The 13,443-nt window shown below is 47.6% G+C and overlaps 1 protein-coding gene across 2 annotated transcripts in view; it reads left to right on the forward strand.

Moving 5' to 3' along the window:
• The window catches only part of VMP1 (vacuole membrane protein 1), a 148,319-nt gene that overhangs the window by 78,147 nt on the left and 56,729 nt on the right, over window positions 1–13,443 (forward strand). For both annotated transcript variants that reach the window (XM_083379821.1, XM_083379820.1), the window contains one exon: window positions 5,459–5,590. In XM_083379821.1, coding sequence (XP_083235947.1) covers window positions 5,459–5,590 — 132 coding nt within the window. The remainder of the gene's footprint in view (window positions 1–5,458; window positions 5,591–13,443) is intronic.

Raw genomic sequence — 13,443 nt, forward strand, 5'->3', positions numbered from 1 at the left:
AGGGAACTCAACAGCTAAAGAGCAGCTTGAAAAAGGAGACCTATATAAAAGAAAGGGTCACTGGGCTGCAGCTGGAAGGAGGAAGGCACCTGCCCCGTGGTGGTGGTGGCCGAGGAGGTGCGTCCCTCCTCTGGACAGCTGTCCACATTGTTTGCTACACCTTTCCTGCGATTTAAATGCACTGCTTGGATCCAGGCCAAGCTTCCTGTTCCGTTAACCTTTGATTAGCCAGATGGCCTGTGCTGATTTTTTTTTTCTTTCTTTTTTTTGCCTCTAGGTCACACCTCCAGGGTTGTGGGTTTGACCGCTGGGGTGACCCGGGCTGGTTTTTGCCCAGAGGCAAAAAAAAAAGAAGAAAAATAATTGTTTCTCCCACCTGGCAGAAGTAAAGTTGCAGCTTGGCTGGGGATAATTTCCTGTTGTTCCTCATCTCAGCAATCTGATTCAGACCTTGTCTCGAGTCCAGATGTTTGGGGCTGGAGTTGGGAGTCCATTTGGATGGTTGCAATATAGAATGTAGAACAACAGAGTTGGAAGGGACCTCCAGCGATGAAGCCTCTACAACCTCTGGAGGCAAGCTGTTCCACTGGTTAAGTGTTCTCCCTGTTCTCCTTAATTCCAGGTTGCTTCTCTCCTTGATGAGTTTCCATCCGTTGCTTCTTCTCCGGCCTTCAGGGGCTTTGGAGAAGAGCTTGACTCCCTCTTCTTTGGGGCAGCCTCTGAGATACTGGAACGCTGCTATCATGCCACCCCTTGTCCTTCTCTTCATTAAACTAGACATACCCAATACCAGCAACTGTTCTTTGTATGTTTTTAGCCTCCAGTCCCCAAATCATCTTTGCTGCTGTTCCAAGTGTGGCTGTACCAATGCCTTATAAAATGGTGTTAACACTTCACCTGATCTTGATTCTATCCCTCTGTTAATGCAGCCTAGAACTGTGTCAGCTTTTTCGGCAGCTGCAGCACACGGCTGGCTCCTAGTTAAGTGATTGTCCACAAGGACTCCAAGATCTCAATCTCTCCACTGAGAATAGTATACTTTTGCATTTGCTTTTTCCTGCCTAAATGTAGAGCCTTACTTTTTTCACCGTTGAATTTCATTTTGTTAGATAGCGCCCAGTGTTCAAGTCTGCCCAGATCCTCCTATATCTTAAGCCTGTCTTCTGGAGTGTTGGCTATTCCTGCCAGCTTGGTGTCATTTGCAAATTTGATGATTTCCCCATCTATCCCCTCGTCCAAATCATTGATAAAGATGTTGAAGAGCACTGGGCTGGCTGGAGAATTCTGGGAGTTGAAGTCCACATACTTCTTTAAGTTGCTACGGTTGAGAAAGACTGATTTAGACCGCAAAGACCAATACTTGGATGATGGCTTTTGCTGCGGATATTGGCTGTGTCTGCAAAACAGCAGTTGGTGATGGATGAATCGCAGGGACCAGGCTCCTGTGTTCAGGCTTTACTCCTGAAGTTGGAATTTGCTTAAATGCTGCATTGGCTTAATTGAATTTCATGGGCTTGTAGTCAACTTCCGATGAGATCACGGTACGGTCGGTCAATCACACAGAGCTCAGGAGAGAAAATGGCAAGACGCGAAGATGATAAACAGGACCGGTTTTATTGAAACATCTGAAAGACCTCCGTTTCTAACCTAATCATCCCTTTTTTCAGGGTGCTAAAAATATACTGGTTTTTATTTGCACAATCTAAACCTTTGCTGATTTCGGTAGCAGAAATAAGCGGTGCCGGTCCTGTAATGTCTCTCTTATAACTGGATTTTGTTTCTTTCCCAGTAATTAATCAAGTCTTAACTTTCCCATGGCGGTGAAGCAATTGTGCAGCTCCAAACATAATGCTTACTGCTTCACAGGTAGTCCTCAATTTACAGCCATTCGATTAGTGACCATTTTAAATTACAGCGGCGCTGAAAAAAGTGACTTTTGACCCTTTTTCACACTTAACAACCGTTGCAGCATGCCCATGGTCACGTGATCAACACATACAGAAGCTTGGCAACAGACTCATATTTATGACAGTTGCAGTGTCCTGGGGTGTGTGTGTCACGTGATCCCCTTTTGTGACCTTCTGACAAGCAAAGTCAATGGGGAAGCCAGATTCACTTAACAACCATGTTACGGTCGACTCAGCCTTCCATCCTTCTGAGGTCGGTTAAATGAGGACCCAGATTTTGGGGGGCAAATATGCTGACTCTGTAAACTGCTTAGAGAGGGCTGTAAAAAGCACTGTGAAGCGGTATATAATTCTAAGTGCCATTGCTATTGCTACTGACTCAACAACTGTTGTGATGTCAAGGATTACCCGTGCATAAGAGTTCTTGTAAAAGGCCCAAGATTGAAAATTAACACGGCTTCCTTGTGGTCGGTAGAAATCTACAGTTTGCCTTCTGTGGAGGCCTTGCTAAATCTGGGAGGTTTTTTGTTTTGTTTTGTTTTGTTTTGTTTTGTTTTGTGGGGAGGGGGATCAACCCTAGATCATCTGAACCCACCCTGGCTGTCCTGTTGCTTGTAGAGGGCAGCAAAGCCAATAATGAGCTACAGGTAGTCCTTGACTCATAACTACAATTGATAATTTCCATTGCCAAGCAAGGAGATACTTAAGTAAAGGTTCACTTTACAATGCCTTGGTAAGGCCATACTTGCAATACTGCGTCCAGTTTTGGTCACCACGATGTAAAAGATGTTGAGACTCTAGAAAAAAGAGTACAGAGAAGAGCAACAAAGATGATCAGGGGACTGGAGGCTAAAACATATAAAGAACAGTTGCTGGAATTGGGCTAGTGTGGTTTAATGAAGAGAAGGACGAGGGGTGACATGATAGCAGTGTTCCAATATCTCAGAAACTGGATTGGATGTTTCAGACAACCATTTGTCTGAAATGGTATAGGTTCTCCTGCTTGAGCAGAGGGCTGGACTAGAAGACCTCCAAGGTTCCTTCCGGCTCCTGTTCTATTCTATTCTATTCTACCTCATTATTCTATTCTATTCTATTCTATTCTATTCTATTCTATTCTATTCTATTCTATTCTATTCTATTCTCTCATTATTCTGGCTTGGACTCCGACTGGGCAGTATCTGACGAGGGGGAAACGATGGGTTTGGCCGATAATATCTGGGAGGAGTTTGATCCTGTGACTCCGGATGAAGTGGACAGGATCATGGGGAAATTAAGTGCCACCACGTGTTTGTTGGACCCGTGTCCCTCCTGGCTGGTTTATGCGGCCCGGGAGGTTACACGAGGCTGGCTCCTGGCAGTTATAAATGCTTCCTTGAGTGACGGGTGCTTCCCCGCCGCCTTGAAGGAGGCGGTGGTAAGGCCCCTCCTCAAGAAACCTGCCTTGGATCCAGCTATTTTAAACAACTTTCGTCCTGTCTCCAACCTTCGCTTTCTTGCGAAGGTTGTTGAGAGCGTGGTGGCACGGCAGCTCCCTTTGGTCCTGGAGGAAACTGAGTATCTGGATCCATACCAATCGGGTTTCAGGCCCGGGTACAGCACGGAAACGGCATTGGTCGCGCTGGTGGATGATCTCTGGCGGGCCCAAGATAGGGGTTATTCCTCTGTCCTGGTCCTATTAGATCTCTCAGAGGCTTTTGATACCATCGACCATGGTATCTTGCTGCGACGTCTTGGGGGGTTGGGAGTGGGAGGCACCGTTTTACGGTGGTTCTCCTCCTACCTCTCGGGCCGTTCGCAGACGGTGTTGACAGGGGGGCAGAGGTCAACCCCTAGGCCCTCAGGGGTCGGTGCTCTCGCCCCTCCTGTTCAACATCTATATGAAGCCGCTGGGTGAGATCATCCGTGGTTTTGGGGTGAGGTATCATCAATATGCCGATGATACCCAGCTCTTTATCTCCACCCCGAACCAAGCCAGTGATGCCCTCGACGTGATGTCCCGTTGCCTGGAAGCGGTACGGATTTGGATGGGGAAGAACAGGCTCCAGCTCAACCCGGCCAAGACTGAGTGGCTTTACGTACCGGCATCTCGTTTAGTCCAAGAGGTTCCATCTTTGGTTATGGGAGGAGAGGTGTTGCCTCCCGTTGATAGGGCGCGCAATTTAGGCGTCCTCCTGGACTCACGACTCAGTTTTGAAGATCATATTGGAGTCGTGGCCAGGGGGGCATTTGCCCAGGTTCGCCTGGTGCGCCAGTTGCGCCCCTATCTGGACCGAGATGCCCTACGTACAGTCACTCATGCACTCGTTACCTCTCGGATAGATTACTGCAATGCTCTCTACATGGGGCTGCCCTTGAAGACCACCCGGAGGCTTCAGCTGGTGCAGAATGCAGCCGCGCGGGTAGTGATGGGAGCATCCCGATACTCCCATATTACACCCCTCCTGCGTGAGCCGCATTGGCTACCAGTTGTCTTCCGGGCGAGATTTAAGGTGCTGGTACTTACCTTTAAAGCCCTACATGGCTTAGGCCCGGGATACTTGCAGGACCGTCTGCTACCAGGGACGACTTCCCATCACCCAGTGCGCTCACACAGAGAAGGCCTCCTCAGGGTGCCGTCGGCCAGACAATGTTGGCTGGCGACCCCCAGGGGGAGGGCCTTCTCTGTGGGAGCACCAGCCCTTTGGAACCAGCTTCCCCTTGAGCTTCGGATGGCCCCGGACCTCCGGTCCTTTCGCCGCGACCTCAAAACTTTTCCATCAGGCTGACCTGGATTGATGATGGGTTTTTAAATATGTTTTAATTTTTAACTGTAGTTAATTTATTTTGGGGCTGTTATTTAATTCGTTTTTTAATTTTTGTATTGTTGTTTTTATTGTTGTAAGCCGCCCTGAGTCCCTTGGGAGATAGGGCGGCATATAAGTCCCAAAAATAAATAAATAAATAAATAAATAAAATAATTCTATTCTATTCTATTCTACTCTATTCTACCTCATTATTCTATTCTATTCTATTCTATTCTATTCTATTCTACCTCATTATTCTATTCTATTCTATTCTATTCTATTCTTTCTATTCTATTCTATTCTATTCTATTCTACCTCATTATTCTATCCTATCCTATCCTATCCTATCCTATCCTATCCTATCCTATCCTATCCTATCCTATCCTATCCTATCATTATTCTATTCCAGTCACCCAATTTTACCTTTTTTGCCATGGTTGTTAAGCGATTTCCTGCAGATGTTAAGTGAATCATACGGTTGCTAAGCGAATCTGGCTTCCTCCATTGACTTAGCATGTCAGGAGCCAGCTACAATTAGCAGTCACAGGACCCTGGGATGCTGCAATGGATGTAAAAAAAAAACACTGTTGCCAAGTACCCAAATTTTGATCCCATGACCTTGGGAATGCTACAGGGGTTGTAAGTGTGAGGACCGTTTGGCTGTATATCGTTTGGCTGTATTCCCAGTTCGGAGGAAAGATTATTCAGGGAAGAAAATGAGGATTTTCTTTGACGCCCTCCTGTCTCCTGCACTTTCTCCTCCAGGGTGCTGGAACAGCCATTGGGGAGCTGCCTCCGTACTTCATGGCCAGAGCAGCCCGACTGTCCGGAGCCGAGCCAGACGACGAGGAGTACCAGGAATTTGAGGAGATGCTAGAACACGCACAGGGTGCACAGGTAAGGAATCCACGGTACAAAAGCACGCCACGGACAGCGCGATGGCAGTGGTTCCTGGTGCGCCCTGACACACCACATTATTATTGCACCTTTAACGTATCAATCAATGCATTAATCAGAGTAGAGCTGGAAGGGACCTTGGAGGTCTTCTAGTCCAGGGCTTTTCAACCAGTGGTACAGGTACCACCTGTGGTACAGGGGCACCTGGCAGGTGGTACGCGGCCATCCTAGAAAAGTGGTAGCAGGGGAGGGGAATGAGCTGAACCGGTGGCAGCACCGCACAAGCCTGAGCGAGAGACGGCTGGAGCTGCCGGGCTGCCAGGACTCAGCGGAAGCGCCAGGATCAGCGCTAGGCTCCAGATGCTTGGCAACTGATTCATATTTATGACGGTCACAGTGTCCCAGGGTCATGTGAAGTGACCAAAACCTGCTGCAACCACCCAGCAGAGGTGGGGGGATAAAAACCAAACACCCCACCCCCGCTGCCAATTCTCAACAGAAATGCTCACAGCAATGAAAACCTCGGACAGGAGGAAGAGCGCCGCCAGGCGGGCAGGCAGGTGTCTCGCTCGGCTGTGGTTTGGGGGGCACCTTTTTCAGTGCCATTGTAACTTCAAACAGTCACTAAGCGAACTGTTGTAAGTCGAGGACTACCTGTACTTCATCTCTTTTTTTGTCATCAAGTTTTTGACACCTTGCTAGGTGACTGGTGGTCCTCGGATGTTGCCATATCCTAAAAGTGGTACAATGGGGTTGAAAAGCCCTGATCTAGTCCAACCCCCTGCTCAGACAGGAAACCCTATACCAGAGGTCCCCAACCTTTTGGGCACCAGGGACCAGTTCCATTTTTATGTTGTTGTTGTTGTTGACCAGTTCCATTTTTATGTTGTTGTTGTTGTTGTTGTTGTTATATGAGAGTCAGTCAGGCAGTGGTTAAGGTGTTAGTGGCCACAGAGGGACTTGGGTGAGAACTGAGAAGCCACACAATCTCCCTGGAGGACTTTGCGGTAGTGACCTCAACCTGGGGACCTTGAGCTGGTGACTGTTCACCTGGGGGATTTTGGAACACTGACCTCAACCTGGAGGACTTTGGACCATTGACCTCTACCTGCAGGACTTTGGACCAGTGACCTCTACCTACAGGACTTTGGACCAGTGAGCTCAGCCTGGGGACTTTAGGCCATTGAACCTCAACCTGGGGCCCTTGGGCTGGTGACTGTCCATCTGGGGGATTTTGGACCACTGACCTCAACCTGCAGGACTTTGGGCTGGTGACCGTCCACCGGGGGTGAGCTCACTTTGGACCCGTGAGTCACAGCTCCAGAACCAGGCAGGATAGTGGAGAAGAATTGCTACATGCACTTGGAATAGTTACAGGTTCTATTCTCCCCTAAGCCCTCAAATCGTCCCAAAGAATGTTGGCCCAGTCGATCTGTTTCGGTCCCAGATCCCGTGAAAGAGTTGGACCAGGAATGAGGAGACCCAGGCGGACGTTCTACCTTAGCCACAGAGGCTCCTTGCGGGACCCTGGGCCCGCCCCTCCCTCTCAGCCACAGAAGCTGTGTGGGGTGGTGGGAAGGAACCAGATTAGGAGGGGGAGATTCTGGTTTTCTTTCCCCCTTCAGCCTGAGGGATATTTGGCCGGTGATTCTCTTGGCTTAAGACCAGGGGCCTTCAAACTTGGCCCTTTTATGACTTGTGGACTTCAACTCCCAGAATTCCTCAGCTGGGCACGCTGGCTGAGGAATTCTGGGAGTTGAAGTCCACAAGTCATAAAAGGGCCAAGTTTGAAGGCCCCTGCATGTGGAGGGCAACTCCCAGAATTCCTCATCCAGATACGCTGGCTGAGGAATTCTGGGAGTTGAGGTCCACAAGTCACAAAAGGGCCAAGTTTGAAGACCCCCGGCTCAGACCAATATTTTCTCACCCTCGGCAACTTCAAGACAGGTGGACTACAACTCCCAGAATCCCTCAGCCAGCCTTGGGAATTGGAAGTCCACACGTCTTCAGTGGGTTTCAACTGGCTTAGTCTGTAGGTCTGTCTTGTGGTGGAAGTGGTAAAAATGACTGGCCAATAAACTTAAATCAATGCATAATCATCATCATAATTGCCCTGAGGAATGGAGACTAATAACGAAGTGCACGTTGGCGGATAGGACCCAGAGCTGGGTTATGTTGACTCCGATTGTCTACCATTCTTGATGTGCTCTTTTTTTTTTTTTGTGGGGTGGGGGAGAATTGTGTTCTTGATTTCCTGCTGTCTCTGGAGAGAATTAGACTTTACTGGAAGCCACCAGAGATCTGTGGGCCAGCCACGTGCATTAATCCCCCAGGAATGAAAGTTTGCACGTGGATCCAGAGGAAAGGGATCCAGAGGCAGCCCCAGAAGCAGCCTGGCGTCATTATTCTCGGGTCGGCTCCTGGGCGGCTGTGCTTTGGCTGGCCATTGCTCTGTGTGGGGCAGTCAAGGCCCTTCTCGTTGTTTACTCCTTCCCTGTTCTCTGCAGACTTCTCCCTTGATGAAGCAGAAATGTTGAAAGGGGTTATGGCATATCCTAAACTTCAAAGGGACTGAAGATTGCAGAGCAAGTTGTTTATACAGGGAGCCTGAATTTACTTGCTTGCTTACCCACCCTTCCTTCCTTCCTTCCTTCCTTCCTTCCTTCCTTCCTTCCTTCCTTCCTTCCTTCCTTCCTTCTTTCCTTCCTTCCTTCCTTCCTTCTTTCCTTCCTTCCTTCCTTCCTTCCTTCCTTCCTTCCTTCCTTCCGTCCTTCCTTCTGTCCTTCCTTCTTTCTTTCCTTCCTTCCTTCCTTCCTTCCTTCCTTCCTTCTTTCCTTCCTTCCTTCTTTCCTTCTTTCCTTCCTTCCTTCCTTCTTTCCTCCCTCCCTCCCTCCCTTTTTTCTTTCTTCTCTATCTCTCCAACTTTCACTTCTTCCTCACTTCCCATTCTTTCTCTCTCTCTCTCTTCTTTCTTTCTTCTTTCTTTCTTTCCTTTTTCCTCTCTCTCTCTTTCACACTTTTTCGCTTCTTCCTCTCTTCCCTCTCCTCTTTCTTTCCTTCCTTCCTTCCTTCCTTCCCCCCTCCCTCCCTCCCTTTTTTCTTTCTTCTCTATCTCTCCAACTTTCACTTCTTCCTCACTTCCCATTCTTTCTCTCTCTCTCTTCTTTCTTTCTTGTTTCTTTCTTTCCTTTTTCCTTTCTCTCTCTCTCTTTCACACTTTTTCACTTCTTCCTCTCTTCCCTCTCTTCTTTATTTCCTTCCTTCCTTCCTTCCTTCTTCTCTTCTCTCTCCCTTCTTTCTCCCCACTAGTTCTCGTTCTCTCTCTCTCACACACTTTTTTGCTCCTTCCTTCCTTCCTTCCTTCCTTCCTTCCTTCCTTCCTTCCTTCCTTCCTTCCTTCCTTCTTCTCTTCTCTCTCCCTTTTTTCTCTTCTTTCTCCCCCCCCCCTCTCTTTCTCCTGTGAACATTTTGCTGATTGTGGTTAGTCTGGCCATCACATGGTTTCTTTGAAAATTCCCCCTCCCCTCCATTTCCAGTAAACTGTTTGAACAGAGATGACTCAGTATGAAAGCAGCTTCCCTGTAACCACAGGACTTGTCAAAAGAATTTGTCAACGTGGACTGGGGTTGGGGAGGGGGGACTCTGTGTGTGTGTGTGTGTGTGTGTGTGTGTTTCTCACATTCAACTTCAGCTTCTGTCTCTTTGGGTTAATAATTACATCATGCGTTCCTAGGAATCACTTCCTGTCAAGGAGAAATGGATGGGCAGTATTTGTAATGGGTTAAATGTCATTTAAAATGACGAACTCTGAAGTTAAGAGGACGCCAGAGAAGAAACTCTTGGAAAGGTTTTCAGACTTGTGCATTTGTGGAAACTTGCTTTCTCCTCCCCCCACCCCCCCTTTGGAAGGGAGCTTTGCTTCCGTCTTTGTGGGTCACCCCAACAAAGAACACAAAGTCCATTGGCCACACCCTACCTACTTTTACTTTTAAAATCTTCAAGGGTGATAGGTGAACGGTTGGAAAAATGGAACGGTTTAGCAGGCGGAGCTCCCAGCTGATGGACTTGGCGGAAGCAATGCTATGTTTCTGGGCAAATTGATTGTATTTATTCATTTATTTATATGAATCCTCCCCCCCCCCCCCCGCCGCCTTCTACCTGGAACAATCGAGGCAGTAAACCCACTGTAAACTCTCATAAAATAACAAAAGGAGTCCTTAAATACTATTTAAAGGATAAAGTGTATTCTAAATAGCATTGGGATAAAAAAAAATGCAGTAGCAATAAAATTCTTTAACTGGATTCATCACCAGAGGCAGGCTTTAAGGACAGCAAATAATCATCTTAATAAAAAAAAAAGACAAGTAATTTTGAGAAGATTGGCAAATTTCCTACTAGGCTTTGGGGCGATTGTTCTGTAATTGTTGGTTAGGTTTTTAGCCTCTTGTGCTATGATTTTTATGTGCTAACTTAGCTGGTAGGTTCCTCCAACTGAACTGGAATGATTAAAAAGGCATGAATTTATCTTCTGCATTTAATAATGGAAGAACATTGGGAACCAGAAGCCCTGGGAGAAATTTGCAACAAGAAGGGGCATGCCGGCGAAAATGAAATGAAAGGAAATGAAAACAGCCCTTCAGCCAATTTCTTGTCTCTGGTGGGGTTGACATCCCACTTTTAGCATTGAATGTTAGGTGTTCCCTAGCCAATGGAGGCTCTTTCAGTAAGCCACGATTGAAGCAAGCATCAGAGTTTGAGTCCCGTTTCGCCAAGCCATTTTTCAGTGGGTTGCTCTATTTTATTGAGTGACTCCCGGCTGAGATCCATTTGGGAGGCCACGCTCGCCAGCCAGGAGGATAATCCAGTAGTGTTCACCGTCTGGATGTGTCTGTGCCGGCACGTGGGTGGCTTTGCCGTTGCACAACCCAGCTACGGCAAGCGTGCTGGGCACCTGGAACGAGTTACGTGCTTCGTTGGGATCCTGATTAGTTCAGAATCACATGTTGGATGTTCTTGGGCTGTATGTAATCCTTCCCGCAGCCAAAGCTTCTGATTCTCACTCAGTCTAAAAAGCTACTCCAGTTGGCTTCTGAAATCTTTCTACACACACACACACACACACACACAAACACACACACACACACACACACAGAGGCAAATGCTTCAGAGCATTTGCTCTCCCCATCGCCAGACAGGATGACTTTGTTGCTTATTCCTTGCTGGCCTGCGGTGGCTTTTCTTAAAATAGTTTGCAAGCTGGCATCACCAAGGCGGCGTTTGGAAAGACGATAGGGAAAGAGGGACCATGTCGGAGGAACAGGAAGTGTCCTTCTGGGCTGCTCCCCTTCCCTTCCCTTCCCTTCCCTTCCCTTCCCTGATTTGGACCCAAGGCTTGAATTTTCCCCATCATCCCTCCCTTCACACTGTTCCTTCGTTTTCCTTCTTTTCTTTATTGTTCACTCTCAATGGGTGGCCACCAGATGAACTGTCTGCATGTTGTACATTCCAGACTCCTGAGGGCATTCTTTTTATTTTTGCTAAAACAGGCTTGGGTGGATCTGTCTTAACCCTTTCACCCTTCGGGCCAAGAGAGGAGATCAGCTTGCCTGACTTTGTCTTCTAGATTAATGGGGGGGGGGGGGGGAAAAAGACCAGGGGTGATATGATAGCAGGGTTCCAACATCTCGGGCTACCACGAAGAAAAGGGAGTCAAGCTGTTCTCCAAAGCGCCAGAAGGCAGGACGAGAAGCAACGGATGGAAACTAATCAAGGAGAGAAGCAACCTAGAACTGAGGAGAAACTTCCTGACAGTTAGAACAATTAACCAGTGGAACCACCTGCCTCCAGAAGCGGTCAATGCTCCAACACTGGAAGTTTTTAAGAAGAGAAAGGACAGCCATTTGTCTGAAATGGTATAGGGTTTCCTGCCGGAGCAGGGGGTTGGACTAGATGACCTCCAAGGTCCCTTCCAACTCTGTAATTCTATATTCTATTCTAAAAGCCTAGGACTGGGGTGATGGCGCATGTGCCCACAGAGAGGGCTCTGCGTGCCACCTGTGGCACGCATGCCATAGGTTCACCACCACGGCAGATTTCTGCATCGGCAAATCAGTCTTTAAGTCAGGGGTCCCCAACCTCTGGGCCATGGACCAGTACTGGTCCGCAGCCTGTTGTGAACTGGGCTGCACAAGCAGTAGGTGAGCAAGTGAAACTTTATCTGCGCATGCATGGGATCTAGATCAGTTATGTCAAACACAAGGCCCAGGGGCCGGATTCGGCCCGCGAAGTGGTTTCATGTGGCCCGTGAAGCCATCCTGGAAACAGTGAGGGAATGGCTCCCACTGCCTCGGTTCTGGCCCAGAGACCCTCCTTCTGCCAGAGACCCTCAGATCTGTCCCACTCCTGCCCGGGCCCCCATAGGCACCCTTGATGCCAACGATGTAGAGCTGGCCACACCCACCCAGTAGGCCATACACACTCTAGCCATGCCCACCCACTAGGCCACACCCACCCAGGCCACGCCCACCCACCCCTGAGGGCAACCGCAATGCTGATGCGGCCCTCAATGAAATTGAGTTTGACACCCCTGATCTAGATCATTGTTTAATTAGTAAAACCCAAAATCATAAGTATCATTTTTTCCCACCTCAAGCACAAAGTCCAGAAGAGGTTTCCAAGTAGAAACAAAAGTACTTAATGTTCTTTTTTTTTCCTTTTTTTATATTAGCACAGTCAATTTGGCCATCTCTGCTAATTCCATCAGCTTTTGTAGCCATCCGTCCACGATAGGAGTCGGGGCACCCTTCCACTTTTGTGCATAGAGATGAATGGCTGTAAGTTGAGGGTTACCCGTACATAAGTTCAGTTCAGCTTCAGCCAAAACAGTGGAGTAAAAAAACTGAACAAGGTAATAATGGAGGCAATAATTGAAGTTAAGCCATTCATCCGCTGGTCCAAACTCCCGTCATAAAGATAATTTGATTTCAAGTTAAGCCAGCATAATTCTCTGGCCTACTTGGGCAGCCACTGGAATCTCATTCTCCAGAGTTGCAGCTTCTGTGTGTCTCAGGCCATCTTTTCAAGATTTATCAGGGAAAGTTCTTTATTTGAAGTGCTTTATCTTGTCCTTGTCAGTCAAAAGCATTTCCCCCCCCCAGGAGTTTACATCAGATCAATAACTAACCAAAAACCCTCATGCACTTACAAGTATAAGCCTGTTAAGGGCAGAGCATAAAAGGAGAAGGGAAGAGGAAAGAGAATGGGAAGAGGAAGGCCTCTTGTTCTCAAAAAATCCCCGGGGAGTTTTTTTTTCTAACGAGTATTGTAGCTGGAGCAGAACAGAACAAAATTTACGGTGGTCTTGTTGAACAGAGGTTATTCTTTTTTTATTCTTTTTTTAAAAAAACCCTCTTAGTCAGGGGTCTTCAAACTTGGCCCTTTTATGACTTGTGGACTTCAACTCCCAGAATTCCTCAGCCAGCTGGCTGAGGAATTCTGGGAGTTGAAGTCCACAAGTCATAAAAGGGCCAAGTTTGAAAGACCCCTGCTCTTAGTTGTAGATTTTATAAAATTGAGTTTGTATTTTTTTTTTTAAACTCTTCAATGTGGTTTTAAGTCGTACGGGTAGTCCTTGACTTACGACCACAATTGAGCCCCAAATTTCCGTTGCTAGTCAAGACAGGCGTTGAGTTTAGTTTTGCCCCGTTGTACGACCTTTCTTCGCCGCGGATGTTAAGGGAATCACAGCAATTGTTAAGTCAGTAACAGGATGGTTTAAGAAGTCCCCCATTGACTTTTGCTTGTCAGTAGGCCGTCAAATGTGATCACATAATCCTGGGACACTGTAACCGTCA

This window comes from Vipera ursinii (genome assembly GCF_947247035.1).
Source record: "Vipera ursinii genome assembly, chromosome: 1".
NCBI lineage: Eukaryota > Metazoa > Chordata > Lepidosauria > Squamata > Viperidae > Vipera > Vipera ursinii.